Source organism: Lampetra planeri, chromosome 13 (genome assembly GCF_965212315.1).
Source record: "Lampetra planeri chromosome 13, kcLamPlan1.2.h2, whole genome shotgun sequence".
In the NCBI taxonomy this organism is placed as follows: domain Eukaryota; kingdom Metazoa; phylum Chordata; class Hyperoartia; order Petromyzontiformes; family Petromyzontidae; genus Lampetra; species Lampetra planeri.
In genome coordinates, this window is record NC_136119.1 from 9,458,151 (window position 1) to 9,478,644 (window position 20,494).

Below are 20,494 nucleotides of genomic sequence, written 5' to 3' on the forward strand. Positions count from 1 at the left end.
CGAAAATAGCAAGAAGAGCCATTTTTTTCGAATTCGGTAAAAAAAAATCAGTTTCAAGAGCCGCAATGCACGTGTATACGAGACGGCGGTTCTTGATAAACACCATCACGAAGCGGTCCTTAAAGGGCCGCATGGGGCTCCGGAGCAGAAGGTTGTCGACCCCTGGGTCGACCCATTAAAATAATGTACATACATCGCAGTTGTCAATCAAGCCTGATGATTAGTGCAGCGCGTTGGTAACTGTGAATCTGTGATCTTTCCTGGTTCAGCTCAAGGGGCTGGGTGACTCATCGCAGCAATCATTCTCAATCAATTATTTGTGGGTAATCCTGTAAATTCGCTTTTATCACTGCCGGTTACTACATTGTCCGACTCGCAAACAAATGGCTTGCTTGGGCAAAGCACTGGAATGAGATTTTAAACTTTCCCTCTAATACATTGAGTGTGCTTATTGTACGTTATTCATGAAAATAATGTGCTCATGCCTTTATTGGAGCAGTGGAGCAGCGGTTAGCGCGCAGTGCAATGAACCCCGTGTCTTGAGTTAACTTCCTGACCACTCCCAAGATCGGTGTTGATATCCAAACCAGTCCTGGGTCCACATCTCCATCGCCTTCAGAAAATCGCTCGGCTAGCATGCTGAAGTATGGTTAAACAAATCCCATGACCGACAAAGCATGAGAAAGGCCTTGATTAAGCAGCAGATTGTCAAAGGGCTGTAAAATAACGCAGTACTGTATTAGTAGCTTTGATGGAACGGCACCTCATTTGATTGTGTACACTAATACAGTATATACTTGTCTGTTCATTGTAAAGTTATTTTGTGCTGTTACATTACAATTGTTGCACTTAACATATGTTCGTCCATTTTAATCTCTTAAGTAAAGCAGTCAAAAGGTCTGCTTAAATAGGAAGCTACAGTGTTCATATAACACTGTTGATTGGAATCTACTTAATATCTATGTAATTGTGTACAAATGGAACAAATGTATTATTTTGAGTTTTATTCGGATCTTTTATGGAAGTGTAATTTACGTGACAACTCGTCGCGATGGCGAACCTTGTTTAAGTAATTAAGCACTACACCAATTTGACCAGACTGTTGTACAATTCGTTTTCGACTTCATGGTTCATTAATTCTAAGTTAAACAGTGTCAGTAACAGCAAGTTTATTAAGCCCTCTGTTGGAGACATCTAATTTGTATCATTTGCGTATATTAAAACAAGTTCGATGGAAAAGAGTTTATGTAATTACTTTGTTTTTCCAGGAGGTGGCATCAATACATTATTATTAATGTAGAAGTTCATACTTGATCTTCAAGCTCTCCTTTAAAGTAGCTCCAACCTTTAGAGCAGTCCAAACAAACATGGTTTATATTTGCCTGCCAAATGGAAATTAAAGCATTGAATATGTCATCACACGGACGTATTTTTATTGTAAATAATCAAGTCAAGTGCGACCTCCTTTTGAGAGTGGTTTTTTTAATTGCTTTATTCATTTGAGATGTTTTGTTTAAAGGGTAATTTAGTTTTTTTTTATCTATTAGGAATTTTAATAAATGAAACTCCTTAATGTAAATACTTAATAAAATTCGACCTTTTAAAGCTAAACATTCATTCTTTTAGCAGTTTGAATTTCACACCACACAGATTGCACGCTTTGTATCCAAATGGTCTCGGCTCCCACTGTTATGCTCGTATGCAGGCGTCCCTCGCATTACACGAGACACGTGTTCCTGAAAAACAGCGTAAATCGAATCTCGCTGTACGAAGCCTATTTTCACATTGACATATGTTATAAGGGGGGGTGGGTGCGTTGCCAAAGAAAAATAATTTATAATTTAGTTATTATTCATAATAGAGGTTTTTTTGTTTTGTTAGATCACGTAAATATATAAATGTGTCGTTAAAACCCACCACCATCTTACATAGCCAACTAGTAAGGGTTGTCACGTAAACAAAACATGCCAAAGATTGTTTAAATGCATCCCTATACAGGGCACCATACTTCAATATGGATTACCGTTGGTAGAGAGCCAAGCCACAACATTAAAATCTGAGTACGGCGTTTCGCTAGTAATTACAACTAGCTTCATCAGGTGACAGCCAGATTTGTGGAGAAGTCCACCCGTTTCGTTCCTTTTTTATTGGAATTACACAATACGTATAAATGTAATACTTAATTACAATACTTTATTAGGAGTTTAATAACACTTAATAATTAAGGTTAAGAAGATTACTACTTACAGGGATTACTTAATAAGGAGTAACGTCAGGGCTTCTTTAACACTTCCGTGGGCTGCTTGCAGCAGCAGTAACAGCAGCAGCTGCACACGTGATACAGACAAAGGCGGCACATCTAGGATGGCTACGCCCCGCCCATGACACTGGGCACCGCCATGACGCGATGACGCCATCAGAAATGTATTATTTTTACCGTGAATTTTTATCATTGAAAAAATATATATATTTGGGACATTTTTTTTTCTCTCACAATTTTAGTCTTTTTTTTCTGGAGCGCATAACTGTGAAACGCATCGCACAAGTGTGAAGTATGTCCCTAAAAGATGAATCGCGTAACTGCCAATTTACACTACGGGGTGGGGGGGGGGTTACGCAAGGGATGCCTGAAAATATCACATGGCAAATAGTAAATAGGTAAAGCTGTTCATAATCCAAAATGCTTATTTCAATAAACCAATTATGTTATCAGTTAAATTCTTCAGAATCTAAATAATATTGTCTATAACAATTACAAAGCCAAAATTGCAGTTACAGTTACAATTGCATTGTGAATTATATACGGCTGTTTCATAGCTGTGATTTAATTTCACATTCAGAATGTTTAACCGTCATGTAACTCACCGCCTACTTCTGATGTATCCTCTGCGCACATATGATTTCCATAGCAACCTAAAATTTATTCCAGAATGTTGCACTATGTATAATAATCTCTTTGATAAATTTAGAAATGCTTGATGCTGATAAAACAGGCATGATGAACATTTACTGCAGGTTGACAGACTTGTGAGAAACTGACAGATGACGTGGATAGATGTCCAGGATAGATTGCGCATGGCTTTTAATTGAATGACTCCTCTTGGCCAGCTGAATTTAAAGTGATAGCTGCAGATATAAATAAGCTCTGGCCAGTTAATGGAAATGGTGGCAATGTTCTTGGTTTTAGCCCTGTCTCAGGAGCCCCTTATGGGAGACGTATTGGTAAATGTAGAGGGTAATGGTTTTGATTTGTTGTTCCAAGCAGAGGAGAAAGAATGTACAGATCCTAATAAGCTGCTCTGATGTCTGATATTTTAATGGTTGGTGATGAATGTCGGTGCTGAAACAGCAGAGGCTGACTTGTTGGGTGTACATCATAGTAACACTTTACTCTATCCATTCCACTTGAGGGCTTGTTTTTTGCACGCAATGTTTTCAGACAAAGAAATCGAATATTGCATTACAATTGTTGGTGTGTATTTTCCTTCTGCGGGTAATGGCTAGCGGTAATGATTTTAGTGGTCGTGAGAAGAGGCCACCTACACTGCATAATAATGAGCCGTAATAATGAAAGACTCAAATGGCTCACAGTTCAGCAGATCTCTTGACAGATGATGGATGGCAAACGCTTTTTAATTTTCCTCCAGGTAGCGCGGCCTCACGTGGGTGACGAGCGCTTTTGTGTTTGTGTCTGCAGGCAGCAGGAGGAGCGGGTAAGGAGTGTGAGGAGGAGACTGGAGGAGGCACTAACAGCCGACGTGGTGGCACGGGCAGAAGAGGCGACGCGAGGCGAGCAGACACAAAAAGCTGTTGTGGCATAGGTGACTTTTCCGAACCTGACCCTGCGGTTCACACGGGCATGGGGGATGTATCTGACGCATATCGCCGGGTCTACAGTGCACATACGGCACATCGGCAAATGCACGAGGCGGAACAGAATGGTGCCAGTGGGAGTCCGTTACCAATTCGCAAACGATGCGCTCGCTAATTTGGTGTCATTGTTGTTCCGCGACTCTTTCAAACGCAGCGTTCTAGGACTTCATCGCCGGTGTCGGCGATTAAATTGTCCGGCTCTCGCGAGCGTGTCGACACCCCCCCTATTGTGCGGCACATATTGCACAGCTCCTAGCCAGCCATCTCATTAATGCACCGCAATGAGCAGAAATCACATTGTAAGCAGTTAAGCCTGCACGGTTCACGTGAAACATTTTCTGCTGGAAATAACAAGTAGGTGACATACAATCCGGGGCGATTATTAAGTGTGTGGCTCTGCTGTGTATATTTATAAGGGTGTAACAGCATGTAAGGGTGTTACAGCATGTGCGCACAGGGCTTGCTCCTTGCAGGACAAACGCAATCAATCATCATACACGAGAGCCATTGCTAAATTTAATTCAATAAGTAGCCGTTCTTCTACAATTCACCACTTAAAATAGTGGAATTGATATGGTACAGCACTGTTCTGTGGTGGAATCCTGTGCATTTGCTGTCTGACAGTAAACATGTATGAATAATAAATGGCACCACTTAGGTTCTGAGGCTCAAGTATGCTGTCCGTCTTAATGGAACATTAATGTCCACATTGTAAGCTAATTGTACTGTGACAAATAGTGGGCATAAAAAATGGAATGCTTGCATAACTACAGTGTGTGCAGTAAGTTTATTTGTTATTCATACCTTGGTCACCGACAAGTTCCAACTGTACACATTACCAGGGCCAGAACTTGAGTGATTAATTAATAATTTAACCATTGAAGTGGAGGGGTGATGGTGGTTTGCCCCCCCTCTTCCAGCTCACGTGACCTCCAGCCACCATTTACTCATTATGGACTGCCAGTACGCTCACTCAGTTTAATAACCATTGCTACAGTCTACATTATTGAATCCCAATACGCTCACCAAGCTTAAAAACCAGGCTACACTCTACATTATAGACTGCCAGTACACTCACTCCGATTAAGAGCCAGGCTACAGTCTACATTAATGTTTTTTGGCTTTTCTTATTTTTTCTAATTTTTATTTATATTCACTGTATTATTATTTTTCTATCTACGTGACTTTACCGAAAGATCCAAAGAATTTAAATTTCTTAGTGTTTTTTAAGTTCTGTGCCTGGGCCAGGTGCAGAGTGTTTAGTCGTCTGCGAGCAGTAAGAGTTTAAATTCTTTCGTAGGCGGAACGTACAAATTATCCCGCGGGTAATACATGCGGTTTTACTGCGATTGAGCAGCGTAGCACAGCCTTTTTTGTTCTTGTAATGGCTTCGTGCGAGAAAGTTTTTCGTATTTTACATGGAGGTCCTTGCTCAGTAGGACATGGCCACGCGCCCCGGAGCGCCGTGACAGCGGATCGGAATTACATTTTGAGGATGGCAATCCGCAATCACGGTGCTTGGAGCACCTCGGACGTGAAACAGGTGTCGTGTTGACGGCAGCGAGCGCGCTACGCTCACGGGACAGGGAAGCGTGGAGGCGGTGCATTTGGTGCCAAAGAGCCACAGTTAATGGCAGCGCCGGTGGGGTAAGAGGCCATCCAACTCTTTCCGAGCATGAAACGGCTCTACGATCAGCTCCAAAGGGTGTGGTTGTCCCGCTGGGACATCCCAGACCTTGCGCTAGGTCCATGCTCTCACGACAGAGAGCGGCCAGTCGAGCCGGATGCCTCTGGAAAACGTGGGTTTGCGACCAATCGCACCGAGGCGGGGAGGAGCCGGGGGCACCAACGGTCCCCGCAAACATGTCCACCGAGCCATCCAGAAAGAGATGGTGATGTATGGGCAATGTACCCCTGCAGGCAAGCGCGGCCTCCCCCAAGGCTGACAAGCAACGTCCACCAGCTCCGACAGGGTGATACATTTATAGGGTGGGGGGGGGGGCACAGCACCGATTAGCAGTTATGTACGGTGCAAAATAAGTTTAACACTTGCATCCTTACAAAAGAGTGACAGAGCCCAGGAAGTGCCCGTCGGGCGACAATGCTTTAGAGATCGGTTGCAACTGGTTGCAAAATGCGCTGAATTGGAGCGGTATTGTCCTCGCAGCCCATCGCCCCCTCATATGTTGAGTGTCTCTGAGCAGGCTTCTGACTGCGACGACGAGTTTCAGGGAGGAAAATTACACGATGTTCTTGGCGGTGGCAGAGCGTTTGAGAGCTAATACTGAGAGCAACCTCAGACAGGCCTGAGAGAGGGGCCCAATTAGGAGGCCCAGAAGGATCCATGGGGTGCCTGGGTGTGCTCACGAATACCTCCGGGGTCTCGGCCACCTCTACTGTGGCAATAACAATATTTGAGAAACCCACGGGGATTTTGGACTCGAATAACAGACAAGTTAAGTTAAAAACAGAGGCAAAGGAGGAGGCATGTGCTCATCGGCTGAGGAATTGAGCGCAGAAGAGGGGGTTTTCGCTTGGCCCTTCCTCCTGGGAGATGTAACAAAAGGCTTCAAAGATGCCCGTTGAATGGTCTTGGGGCAACAGCCCAGACTAATTCAAGATTGCAGGTGATGACAAGGTCAAGTGAAAGAAGCCCCATTGCTTGGACCACCCTGGACTGGTTGCATGGCGAAGTGGGGGGAGTGCAAGGTGCATCCTGGGAACTCTGGGCCACATAGGTGGGCCAGGCGACATGTGAGCACCATGCAGTGCTGCTTGCTAACAGCACGCAGACCCCTGTGGAGGGCAACATAAGGCACTCTGTGAAGCTCTTCTCCAGCTGCCGAGGCGAGGCCTGTTATGATGGCTGGAGCCTCCGTGCTTGCGGGAGGGAATTCCCCTGGGCTTCTTAAAGCCAAAGCAAAGGCCTTGCAGGGCAGGTGGTCACCAGCGGAAAGGAAGGAGAGCATCAATCTCCTGTAGCTCAGGGCTTTCGAGGCTATTGCTAGAACGGCAAGTAGGAGCAGTAGTGATGGGGAAGGATGTCTTGTTGAAGCGCGACAGACAATGGCGGTTGCCATGGTGAACCGGCAGGGCTCCCCTCGGTTCGACAAACTGACGCATGAGTTGGCTCGCCTCTTGTCTTGGGCAGAGAGCGAGGGAGTGCGCAAAAGTGAGGTACTTCGCCTCAAGGTACTGCCATCGGAGAGCTGTGATTACGAATGGGATGTCCACAGTGCTGAACAGGGAAGGGGGAGGGATTTGGTTACTTTTGCCCCCCCCCCCCTTCCAATTCCAACGTTGCTGTAAAACTGATCCAGGAGGTTATGGTTCTTGGAGCTGAAGTCCATGCTGGTGGGCGACGCATTGCAGCCCCCATCGATGCTGGATCTGCTGTCGCAGAGGGAGGGACTGGTGTCGGGGTCGACTGCCTTGAACCTCACAACGTGGAAATTAAGATGGCCTGGTTCTCCAGACTTAGGTTTGGACAGAGGGGTTCAGGATTTACTCCCTTTAAGTCCAGGAGCCAGGCCGCTTGGTGAGTGTGTTTCCTGCTGGAAAAAAGTGTTGAGGATGGTATCACGCGAAGGGTTTGAAGCTGTATCTTGCGGGGATGTGAACATTGCAAAATTATTGGAGGCGTTCGATGAACAGCTTTCGTTGGCAGCCCTGAGGGTCATTGGCGGCTATCTCGGCCTTCCACGGGGAAGTTGAGGGGCACTCGGTAAGGTAATCTAACATGCTGTCAGGACTCTTTAGGGCCATGAAGCGGGAGAGGCCACCAACAAGGTCGGGGTTTGCTCCCGAGGGTTGCACCCCGGAAATTACACCTGGAGTTGAACACTCTTTGATTCTCGTCTTGAACCCTTGGGGGGGGGGGGGGGGGACGTGTTCTGAAAGACTGTTGACTCGCAAAACGGTGTTCCTGTTGGCGATCACTTCGGGCACAAAGGGTGAGTGAACTCCGGGCCCTGATGGCAGTGTCCTGGGCTAGCAAAGCTGGCGTACCTTCGGCAAAGTTCCCCTCATGCATTCACAAAACCTCACACGTTCCAGCACCTCCGATTTAAACACGGTTGGCTATGTACGGTGCGAAATAAGTTAAACAAACATACAACCTCACAGGCTTGCTTTGCTGCGGTCTCCAGAAGGCCAAATTGGGAATGCGGGGCTCTCGGCCATGGTCACCTAGTTGGGACATTAGTGAAGGTTGCAGAGCCTTCTTTTGCCTCCGGTTAAGCGCTGTCATTGCTTCATTTGTATCGTCAGAGTGTCTGTGGCCAATGTATGAATAAACAGGGTTTTAGCACTTGCATTAAAGCTGGTTTTCATAGTTGGCCACCGACACAATCCGCACCCACTCACTTTCCTTCATCGCAAAAATTGTTCCCACCTTCACAAATTTACCGGTGGTGTATCAGCAAGATAGTCAAGTGCACAGTGGCGCTTGAATGGCTTGTGGTGTTGAGTTGTTATTGTCAAGTTGGTCTTTGAACCGAGCTCATGCTTTTCTTAGACGCGATTGTTTCGATGTAACCTCTTTGAATTGTTTGGTTATACAGTTCACTGAGGAAACGGTGGCTGGAGGTCACGTGAATCAATTGTTGAAGTTCTGGTCCTGAAACAGGAACGGTATTGATTTGTGTATCGGGCGCTGCCGTGGCGAGATGTTAAATCCCTCGCCTGCTTTCCAGGAGCACATGGGTTCAATCCCGACCAGGACGCCTGCTGTATAGTTGGAGTTTTGCATGTTCTTCCCGTGGACGCTTGGACTTTTCTCCAGGTCGCCCCGGTTTTTCCATCCACATTTAGAATCGTAAATTTCCACATGATAAGGCCACTTCGTCAATGATTTGTGACCAGGTCGCTTCTGAATAAGAGCTATAGAGCTCAGTGTGCCTTACCTGGTAAAATAAAAAAATAAAAATTTAGTGCAACTATTAAAACCGGGTTGAACGTAAGTAATAAAACCCTGTTTCTTTTCTCGATGTTTTGCAGGCAAAAGACAATTACTGGAGGTTGGAGCACTTTTGACTGGGTGCAGAAAATCATGAAGCAATGCTCGCCAAGTCACTCACACGTTCGTGCGCACATTCAGCCAGCACTTTGCATTCACCTTCATGTATGTTGCTCTAAAAAGATCCATAGCAAGCCATGACTTTTTATAATGTTTGTTTGAATGAATTCTTTTAATGAAAAACGTCTAGTATTTCTTGAACCCAATGCGGGTTTTCCCCAAAACCCACTTCCCCCCTCTCTCTCCCTTCTTCAGCTCCCAGCCACTGGGGTAAAGGCATTTTATTGTTATCATTCAATGATGAGACATTCTGAAATAAAAATGTCGTATGTGTATTTAATGCTATTTATAAGCACAACAGCCTTTCTTACAAATCGAATTGTCATTATCCTAAAAGCTGTTGATTTTAAAATATACAGCTTTTTACGTTTTTCTATTTTATTAATGAATAGAAGGGATTTATTTCTTTACAAATATTTTTGCAGACAGTTGCTACTGGGCTTTGTACTATATACAGTGAGTTTTGTACAGTATATATTAAGCAAAATAAATCTTTACAATTTGTGTATTTTCAGAGTTAAAAGAGCACATATACTGTATATGGAGTGGACTGCAAATAATGTTAGAATAAATTAGTGTTTTGAAATGATGTTTTTAAAAGTTCTTAATCCTATAGAAAAAGCAATGTTTAGAGAACATTCCATTACTCAAAATAAAGGATCAAGCCAATAATTTAAACACAAATTGGAAAAAACCCAATGTCTTTTAAAACCCTTATTTACTTTAGCATTGTGTATGGGAACTATACAATTGCTCTGTAAATACCATCATGAATGTTTTTTATAACAGATTGCTTAAGGTTATTAAATTAAACAGATTTATCGTATATTGTAACATACTGATATTGCTTCTAATAAACAATGCCTTATATTCAAGTTACGTTTTTTTTTAGTAAACCGTTTTGGGCCTGGCGCTAACGTGTTGGCAGCAGTGATGCCAATGTGGCAAGCAGTCGCTGCAAGGGAAAGCAATAGATTGTTGGGAGTGCCTCCCCTCCTCGACTTTTCTCATCTCCTTTCATGCCCACTCTTGAGTCGAGCACCGACTCACTTGCTTCTGTTCCAAATCCATCTTCGTTTTTTATGGGTGCCGAAGCCCCTTCATCAACCCAGTAGAGTGTAGCCTTTGCTGTTGGTTCAGTCTGCTTGGATGAATGGTTGTCGGCGTCCCTCTTTCTGCTTATATAAGTAAGTATGATGTGTCGATGGCTGAAAGGCTTCAGAATATTTAAATCGATTTTGGTGCATAGGTGCAAAGGCCTTTGTTAAGCCTCAGCGTTATGGTTAATGTGTGAATGTCAAGCCGAGGTCACTCTTGTTTTGATTGCTATGTTTTCATGGCCATTATGCTATTAACATGATGGAAAAAAATATTATTCTAAACGTAATATTGTTGTCGTGCGTCGCACAAAAAACAGTTTGCACAACACCGCCATTGGCATTGAAAAATGTGTACCGCAAATGATGGATATTTCCTAAGTCCGAGAGTGTATTGTGATGGCTATGAGATGGTTTTCTCCAAATGGAGCCCGATGTAAGGTAAGTTTACGTGGATTTTTGTACGTGTGTTTGCTGTGCAACACGAACTAAAAGGCGATTTTATGAAAAAATAATAGGTTTTACCCTTTCTGGCAATAAAACAGGCGTTAAGATTGTCAAACACATTTTGCAAGGAATCAAGTCTGCATTAGCCACACGTACTTGTGGTGAACGTGCAAACGAACATGCTCTGATAATATATGCATCGTCTTTGAAACTGAATGGCCTACACCAGAGACAGTCTTTTTTTATGGCCAAGTTTCACCAGTGTCAGACCAGAGAACGCCACAAGGCAAACATCTAAACGGCTGTTTTATTGACAGAGGGATACACCTATTGTTATTTTTCATACTTTGATACTGGCCAAAAGGTCCCATGATACATGCAATTTTGTTAATGCAGGGGCCAACTTGCATGATGCATGGAAGGAGCAACAAACTTCCAGTTGAGCTGGAATCGTCAGGTGAATGATTACTCATCCATGGTTGCCTTGACTATTCCGGTATACGTTTAAAAAAATATTTTTTCGCGTGCTTTTGTAGTAACTGAAGTAATGGAATAACTTTTGCTTAAGTATGGTGTCATTTAATTGCGAATTATCCAATTAAGGTGCCCTTGAAATAAGGGTCACTTCGTGTAATGTGATTTAAATGGATAGGAGGTAATGGTATAAACTGCTGTGAATTGTACCAAAGAACTGGTTGTTTACACTCTAGCTTTGTTGACATACTTTTAATTATTTTCTACTTCCAGTAATAAATTGCTCTTTTATGGTCACGACTGCAGTTTTTTTGTTGCAGGAGGTTTTCCTGGCCTCGAAAAACTGGTACACTAAATCTGTAGATTTACATAAAACGAGCATTACCTATTACAAATAGGATGAGTTAGATGTGTTTTGCTAACGGCAGTGTGTGTATCAGAATATTTTTTAATTAAAAGTTTGTACTTTTTTACGTTGGGTTGCAGATTTTGTTTCATTGTCTGTCGACTTCCTAACTAAGTTAAATGGTTCGCTTCTGTTTTTTTAAAGGAAATGTCTTCTAGCCATATACAATCATTTTACGACTATCCGAAAGCTTCCTTATGATAATGATGCGCTATTTAAGCGAGCTTTGTACCCGGTGACATTTTTAATATGAATTAGTTCACTTTCAAATGCAATTTTACCAAAAAAGATGTATTCAGTACTATCTCATCCCAAGCAATAAATGCTGCTCGGGTTATTTAATTATGTTTAACTTGCTCGCAATTTTAAGTGGGAATAGGGTTTGAATAATATCAATATAATGTAATGTTTAAAGAGGTGAGAACCCATTCAGATTCATTATCTCCTGTGTTGGAGTTTGGATAATCTAGTGACACAAGGGCAGTTAAATTTACAATTCACTCGTGACCACCAACTGTTTGACTAAAGCTACATCATTGGCACTCCGTGGTCTACTTGCGCAAATTATATTACATGGTCATTATTCACATTTACAGCCAATTTTCATCTGGTCGTTTCTCATGAGTGTGCATGTGGCAGTGGATATCTTGGTCCGTCGACTGACGTCTGGGAAATTCGAGGAACACGCTCGGTGTGGGTGCGTGTTTCAATCCGATTCGGAGGAAATGAATCTGATTGATACCTTGTTGGTAAACCGAGGCTAGCCTTGACCTACATCCTGATTATTATTATTATTGACTTTTGTGTTCCCTTATTTCATGACGGGATTCAACAGTACACAGCTTAAGCATGACATTGTTATATGGCACTCGCATTCATAGTAAGGCGCAGCATTGTGCCGAATGCATGAGCAAACGTGGGCAAACATTTCCCATAAATTGCAAACACGGCACGGTGCGACGACCCTTGCAAGGGACCTGAATGTCGCGGCTGTGAACGTCAACGCAGTTGTTACCTCCGTAGACTATGAACCATTCTCTTCTCGCTCTACGATCTCCGGTTGCACAACACTTTGGCGTCCCTTCAACACCCCCTTCCACCGTGCGATCGCCCACCGCGAAACCGCTCCTTGCCGTACGACAAAAATGTAATCGGTCCTCGGCTCAGACCACAGTGCTGAAGCGAGCCATGGCCCATCGCTCAAATGGCTCAATATAATTGTGCAACACCCCCACCCCACCCCACCCCCCCTCTCTCTGGTTTAACCTTTTCGATGCAACAAACCAGTTCACGCAGAAATTTCGATTTAAAGCTTCCTTCGTGACTGCAGGGATTCATATTCTTGGTTCTTTCGGTAAAGTCACGTAGAAGGGAGATAATAAAAATAAAACATAATAAAATAATACAATTCTCACGACGTTTCGGCCACAACGCAAGCAGCCGTCCCCAGGTGAAGAACAGGTCTGTCGGAAAGACAGCGTCTGAATGAACACCGCCAAGCTTGGCAGCGTATATTTAAGCTGGGTTAGGGGGGGAAGAGCGCCTTGACAAATGAATTTGCATATCAACAGAGGAATTTAGCATATTTATGGGAAATGCAGACATGGGTTCACGCAGGCTTGGGCTGAGCAATGCAATATTTTGTTTTTACATCTCTCATGCTGCTTGTCCCGAGATTGTGGACCCGTAGAGTGGAAACTTCAGGCGGTGTGTAATGGCTTACTTTTAAAAGGTTTGCGGCGATGATCTGCGGGTCTCTTTCAACCTCGCTCCTCCTCATCCGTGTATTTGGCCGCGCGTCTTAATTGAAGCTTTCACAGGGACACAATCAGTGCTGGATTATCTTCGTCGCAAAGGTAGCTACGAATGCTACGGGCCCCCGCACTTTCAAGGGCTCCGCGCTAAATGCTTTCAAGCTATCAATTCCGGTTCAGTGGTTCTGCACTTGCTCTATTACTATAGTACTATACCGCCTTCAACTTTTATGAACGACTGGGTGTTTAAGGTTAGCGGTTTGTTTTATTATCTGGCTGTATAGCAAATGAAAAACTCCAATTACTTTGGGGCCGTCCATAAATGACGTCACGCGATTTTGGACGATTTTTGACCCCCCCCCCACCCCATCGTCACACGGCGTCACAAAGTCAGACTCCCCCTCAAATATGACGTCACAAAGCTCTGCCCCCCCCCCCCCCAAATAAAACATGCTTCAAATCTCTTTAAACTATTGTCATTGTAGTGCGTATTTAATGTGGCGCTGCACTTTGATGTTGTAGGAGAAAACATTTATTTAAAAGTCTATTTAATTAAGTAGAACGTGTTGTCTATATGTATTTAAAGTTGCGCATTTTGACGTGACGTCACATTTCTCAAATATTAAAAACCCAAATAACACGTAGGCTTTCGCGACCAATATTATTAATAATAAAGGTTTTTGAGTTTTATCGCGTTATTTATAAATGTGTCGTAAGCCTCCACCACCCGACACGGCCAAACAGTAAAAAAATGTGTCACGTTGACAAAGGACAAAGAGTTGACTACTTTAGCCCACCGGTTTGTTGGAGTGAATCAACATAATTTAAAATGTTGAGTACGACGTTTCTCTCGTAATTACATCCAGCATCATCGGGCAATTGGTGGTGGAGGGTTACAACACATTTATAAATAACGCGATCTAACCCAAAAACCTTTATTATGATTAAAACACAAATGTTTAACTTGCATTGTAAAGTAATTGTATGTTTTCATTTGCTATACGGCCAGATAATACGACAAATCGCTAACCTTAAAACACCCAGTCGTTCATAAAAGTTGAAGGCAGTATAGTACTATAGTGATAGAGCGAGTTCAGAATCACTGAACCGGAATTGATAGCTTGAAAGCATTTCGCGCGGGGGCTCTTGAAAGTACCGGGCCCGTAGCATTTGCTCCGACTTGCTAATCCGGCACTGGTTTGTGTCGTCTTGACCAAGTCGTCTACCCAAGCCCCCTTAGAATTCGACGTAGAGAGAGGGCCCACCTCACCCCCAAGAGAGGAATTCCACGTAATTTGTTTCCCTTCAGATACGGGGCAATTTGGGAGGGTAATTGGGAAATGGCGTGCTGGCAGGCGCAACGCGATGTGTGACCGCTCGGCTTGATTTGCCCTAATTCCCTTTGTTGCAATGCATCCATTGCCTCAAGGAGACGAACCTACCCACGATCCCACTGATGTACATTGCTACGCTTTAAAATAAAATGGGTATAATGAAAATGTGCAAGCGTAGGTGCCTGTTCACTATTTAAATCCATGTTTGTAAGAATGTACGTAGGGTTCCTAGGCGCATTTCAATAGACAAAAACGGATATTGGGCTACGTCAATGGCAAGCATTGCGACGATGCTGTGGCATTGCTGCTTGCCGCTGTGTTACAGTGCAAATGCCGTGGTGAGGGGTCGTCCATAAATGACGTCACGCACCTGGGGGGGGGGGGGGTCAGACATTTGTGACAATGTGTGACAATGTGTTACAATGTGTGACGAGGGGGGGGGGGGGGTTGAGAAATGTGACGTCACGTCAAAATGCACAACTTTAAATAAATATAGACAACACGATTTGAAGCATGTTTTATTTTTAGGGGGGGGGAAGAGGGGGCAGATTTGTAGCGTCATATTTGGGGGGGGGGGGTCTGACTTTTTGTGACGCCATGTGACGAAGGGCCGGGAGGGTCAAACATTGTCTAAATTCGCGTGACGTCATTTATAGACGGCCCTAAAAAAGTGCTCATACAACCTGAGCGGGGTTATCAGGTATACCTTCATATAAGAGGTCAAAATTTCCTGCTACTCTTGGCTAGTAGCCCGGGAGGATGTCCAATGGGAAAAGGAATACGCTACGTTTATTGTGAACCGATGTGGAATTTATCTGGATTCGTGGTTGTATCCTTCTTGTTTGAAGGTGTTTGTGTGTCGCCTTGCAGTGGATGAGAGTGATGCCCCTTTTTTTCTGAAACTGAAATTCACGAACATCTGTAAAATGTCTCTTTATGGACAAATTGTGAATTGCATGTGTTGATTGCGTGTACGCCGGTGGTGGGGGGGGGATGGTGAAACATTTAGTGGTACCTTCGTCCATAAAATGGGAGGATAAGCTTACGTATTAAGTGCGTCAAATTATAACCACACGAGCTAGAATTTGGCCGTCTGTCATGCATGACTAAAGCTTTTATGAAATTGTGCGTGACTTCATTTTTCATTCTAATAAATATTCACGATGATCCCCTTACTGTGAGTTTTCTGGCCTGTCACAGAAAGATGATATAATTTCTGGTTCCATCAACAACAGGAATGTCATTTCCCCACTTGTTACAATTTAATGTCTTTTTTAACTTGGCTTTTATTTGTTTTGCTTTTTCCGAACATTTAAGAATCGACTTTTGCAACTATGAAAGGTATTTAAGCTGAAACAGTAATACAATGCACCACTTTCCCAAGACCACTTATCGGTAACACACTTCCTATCAATCTCCAATAGTTTCTATCTCACTGCAAAAAAAGAAACATGTTTTATTAGTCCAACCACCCCTATTTTTTTCTCACTTGTCAAAAAGAGAAGATAGAATCCTCTGTGTAATCTCGCTGGCTGCATTTCTGTAGTGAGGAGGGGTATTGGCGTGGTTAGAACTCTGCGCTCAGAATATTGTGCAGAGTTAAGTTTGATTCTGGACCCTGGCTAACATCAGTAGTGAGTGATATCTGAACAACCTCTTCTCCCTTCAATCTGCACTGGCAAACATGGTTAAATATGGTTTTAAAAAAACTCCATGATTGACATGGCATCCAGCGGTGGGTTGATAAAAAGGGCTGAAATCTTCCAAACATATACAATTTTCTATTGCCAACACCCAAATTGTACCCTCGATATAAGGATGATACTCATGTATAAGTACAACATTCCTTTGTCAGGGATCGTACTGTCTAATGAATTGCCACTGTGGGCGTTGATGAGTTGATACTGTAATATTGCCATGAAATACATTAAGAAGTATATGTGTGTCTGGTATGTTTAGCACACTGAATACGTATGGCATCTAAATGAGTGTAATATTTAATGGACTGTGAATATATATATTTGCAAAGGGATATATAAACAAGCAGCGATTCATACTTGTTTACAAATTTTCAATGTAGTAACTCACTACATCGGTATTTTATTTTTTCAAATGGGAAATATAAATAATAGTTGTTATGAACTAATTACCTGCACTGAAATTAATATTACAATGTACAGGATGAAGGTCTCCCGATACTATACCGTGTCACGTGGGTTGTGTTTACCATACTTCACCATGCTAGCCAGTGCAGGTTGGTGAAGGAGGTAGGGGGATGATGATGTTAAGTATTCCTGTTAATCGAACTTGGGTCACCGGGTTCATAGCACACTGCCATAACCACTGCATCACCGCTCCTCCCACATGCAATGACATGGCTTCATACGAGGTCTAATATTTCATCATTTCAAAAAATATCGCCCGAAATCATGGGACCTTTTTGTCAGGATCAAAGTATCAAAATAATAATAGGTCTCACCCTTTCTGGCAATAAAACAGGTGTTAAGATATATTTTGCAATGAATCAAGTCTGCATTCACCACACAGTACTTGTGGTGAACATACAAACAAAAATCCTCTAATAATTATTAGAGTTTCAGAACATAAAACAGAACCAGGGCAAAGGCTATGTACCTTCAACATACAGAGTAGTTTTTCGAGATTTACGATTATTCTCTAAGTCACGACGAATCAGCCCCCAAATGTAGTCTCTCATCATGTTCTCGTTATACTGTCCTTGGTAGTGGCGTTCAAAGTCCAGTATATCCTGGTGGAAGCGCTCGCCTTGCTCCTCCGAGTACGCTCACATGTTCTCCTTGAATATATCAAGATGAGCATCAAGGATATGGACTTTGAGGGACATCCTACAGCCCATTGTGCCGTAGTTCTTCACCAGTCTCAACCAGCTCCACGTAGTTTTCGAGCTTGTGATTGCCTAGGAAGCCACGAACCACTGCGACAAAGCTGTTCCAAGCCGCTTTCTCCTTACCAGTGAGCTTCTTGGGGAATTCATTGCACTCTAAGATCTTCTTTATCTGTGGTCCGACGAAGACACCGGCTTTGACCTTTGCCTCAGATAGCTTAGGGAAGAAGTCTTGAAGGTACTTGAAGGCTGCCGACTCCTTATCTACAGCTCTGACAAATTGTTTCATAAGGCCCAATTTGATGTGCAGTGGTGGCATCAGCACCTTCCGGGGGTACACCAGTGGCTTTTAATTGACGTTGTTCCTCCCCACAGAGATTAGGTCCGTTGTGGCCAATCCCGCCTGTGGTAGTGTGCCTTGTTGTCGAAATCTTTTGTATCTTTAGTATAAATACATGTTAATTTTGATTCATATGTTGTTTTTTTCTGACTTTATGTGAACGAAAAGACACAAATTCGCCCGTTTTCTCATTTAAAATGGTTACATTTCAAAATATCACTGCCCTGGGCACAAAAGCAAGGTTTGTGGGGAATAATAGCCATTTTCTGTACTTTTGAGGCATAAGCAATTAGGAAATAATACTTACTACCCAGGAACAAACATTTTTTTTTGTTACACTGATATCAGAGCATGTTTGTTAGTATGTTCACCACAGGTACGTATGGTTAATGCAGACGTGTTTCCTTGCAAAATGTTTTTATTTGGTTTGTGAACATCTTAACACCTGCTTCATTGCCAGAAAGGGTAAAACCTATTCTTATTTTTCAAGTATCGACCTACGTGTTTTTTTTTAATTCTCCTTTGGCTGTGTATAAAAGAAACATGTGTTTAATTATTTCGTATGTATGCAAGATTTGTCTACAGTTTTGTGATTCATTTGCCAAACGTAATTGTTTAAGGTCATGCCACTTGATAAAACACGAGTAGTTGTTTTTGTCTGTTGATGCACAACTATGACATTACTCCGTGACAACGTGCGCATGCCACTGGTTACGAAATGAGCCAACGTGCGCAATAGGCCGTCCGTACAAGTCACCGCGAAACCACAAATAACAGGAACGTTTGGAGAAACTGAACCCAGGTGAATTTTTCTATTTAAAGCGCTCTTCCTCCTCCCTCCCAGCTTAAATAGACGCTACAAGCCTAGGACGTGTCATTCAGACTCTGTCTTATCGACAGACATGTTCTTCACCTGAGGACGGCTGCTTGCGTTGTGGCCGAAACGTCGTGAGAATTATTTTATGTTTTATTTTTATTATTTTATTATTTCCATTCTACGTGACTTTACCGAAAGAACCAAGAAGATGAACCCAGGTGGTTTAGAGACTTATTTAAGACTGACCACCAAAGTGGCACTTAAGCTGTTCGCTGCAAAGCGGTGGCTTTGCCATCATGCCGGATGCCAGCGTAATAAATAAGGTGCACGCTGTGCCTTGTTTTTGGACTTTTCTGGCCGCGATTGGAGAGACCTCTCAAGGAGCGATTAAGCGGCACGGGCTGCTGCTGCTGCTGCCGCCGCTGCGTTCACACTATGCCCGTAAACCACGGGGCCCTGAAATATTAAAGATGCTGCCTGCTGAGACGATCACAAACACAAAGTCGTGGTCTGGGAACAGTCACAGTCTGTGCCCCCGTTGTCTTCTCGTCTCGTCATCGTGGCTGCGTTTGTTTTTGAATTCACGTCATCCTGCACAAATGTATGTCCCCTCGAGAAGTTCAATAACAACACGCGTCAATAATGCGCGCGCGTTTTTGTTAAATTATTTTCTTGGGAATGCTGGAGGGGTGGAGGGGTTCTTAAAAATGAACGTAAAAACAGGTTTGTTTACACTGGGGATTTTCTGGTTTCTTCTGAAAATGATTAACTATTATGCTTTTGTTGTTGTTCAGAGTTGGTTGATTTGCAGTTGCGTAAATTTCCCATTCATTGGTTTGGCCTGTTTGTTAAACCAAACACTCCACCACTTGGCTCTTCTTTTTAAATTGCTTTCATGTTCTCTTCTTTGCTGCGTAACACTTATGTGTAAGAATATAGCATGGGATATAGAATCCAATATGGAAAGGGCACACTCTCTGTGTGTGAGAACTCATTGTGTTTCCTGGCCTGACGTACGGAGTGGGTAGAATTCTTGAGCCAAGGCCCCCACCTACCATGCCAAACTTGCGGCAAGATATTTGTTTCAGGTTGAGTTGCCCCCAAATGCATCACTCACCCCGTATAGTTTTACAGTTTCATATTGGTTTTAAAGTGCCGGCCTTGGCGACTGATAACCTCGACTGGAGTAAAATGTTAATGGGCACCCGACTGCAATACATCATTACGTAACACAACGGCAGTTCAATCACGTGTTATGATCGTAAGCAATTATTATAGTAGTGCGATTCGTTGCTGATAAGATCGCTTGCATGCATTTCTCCACACATCACCGCTTCGCGCAACGAATTACCATAATGTGACAATTGCAACACACACCAGATTACACGACAGAGTTTGGTATTTTGTTAGTCCATTCTCCGCACCTTTGATGAGCACGATTGACTATGTTGTGGTGCGAAAGAAGTTTGGTGAACATACATCGTGATTGTACAATAGAAACAACTATGAAACTAAACTACGTTTTTTTAAATATTCTACCAGGTAAAGCGACCTGGCCACAAATGTGAGCTCAATGTAGTTGCAAATCATGTGGAAATTTATAGCAGCCAAATACTCGCGTGACATTGATTCTATATATGGAAGGAAAAACCGGACGACCCGGAGAAAAATCCACGCGACCACGGGGAGAGAGACATGAAAACTACAAATATACAGCAGGCGTCGTCAGGGTCGGGATTGAACCCACGACCTCCTGCATACCAGGCGAGGTAGTTAACATCTTGCCACCACGGCGCCTGCTGGCTACTCTGTTATTAAATCTCAGAAGGATGATTAATTGCTAGTTCTCTTATTGGCACCAGCAGAAAAAAACCTAAAGCTCTCCAGAATAAGAGCCAACCACGTTACATTGTTTTTTTTTTAACGGGGACTCCTTTTAGCTCATAAAACAATCTACGAGGATACAAAAAAAACTTTCAAATGTACATTTATCGTGACAGTGGATCAGGAGT

At 43.1% G+C, this 20,494-nt stretch overlaps 1 protein-coding gene across 4 annotated transcripts in view; it reads left to right on the plus strand.

The window, feature by feature from the left end:
- The window catches only part of LOC144722043 (methyl-CpG-binding domain protein 2-like), a 44,910-nt gene extending 33,469 nt beyond the window's left edge, over window positions 1-11,441 (plus strand). For all 4 annotated transcript variants that reach the window (XM_078600118.1, XM_078600119.1, XM_078600120.1 and 1 more), the window contains 2 exons: window positions 3,698-3,821; window positions 8,872-11,441. In XM_078600118.1, coding sequence (XP_078456244.1) covers window positions 3,698-3,821 — 124 coding nt within the window. In that variant the 3' untranslated portion in view covers window positions 8,872-11,441. The remainder of the gene's footprint in view (window positions 1-3,697; window positions 3,822-8,871) is intronic.
- The last annotated feature ends 9,053 nt before the right edge of the window (window positions 11,442-20,494 follow it).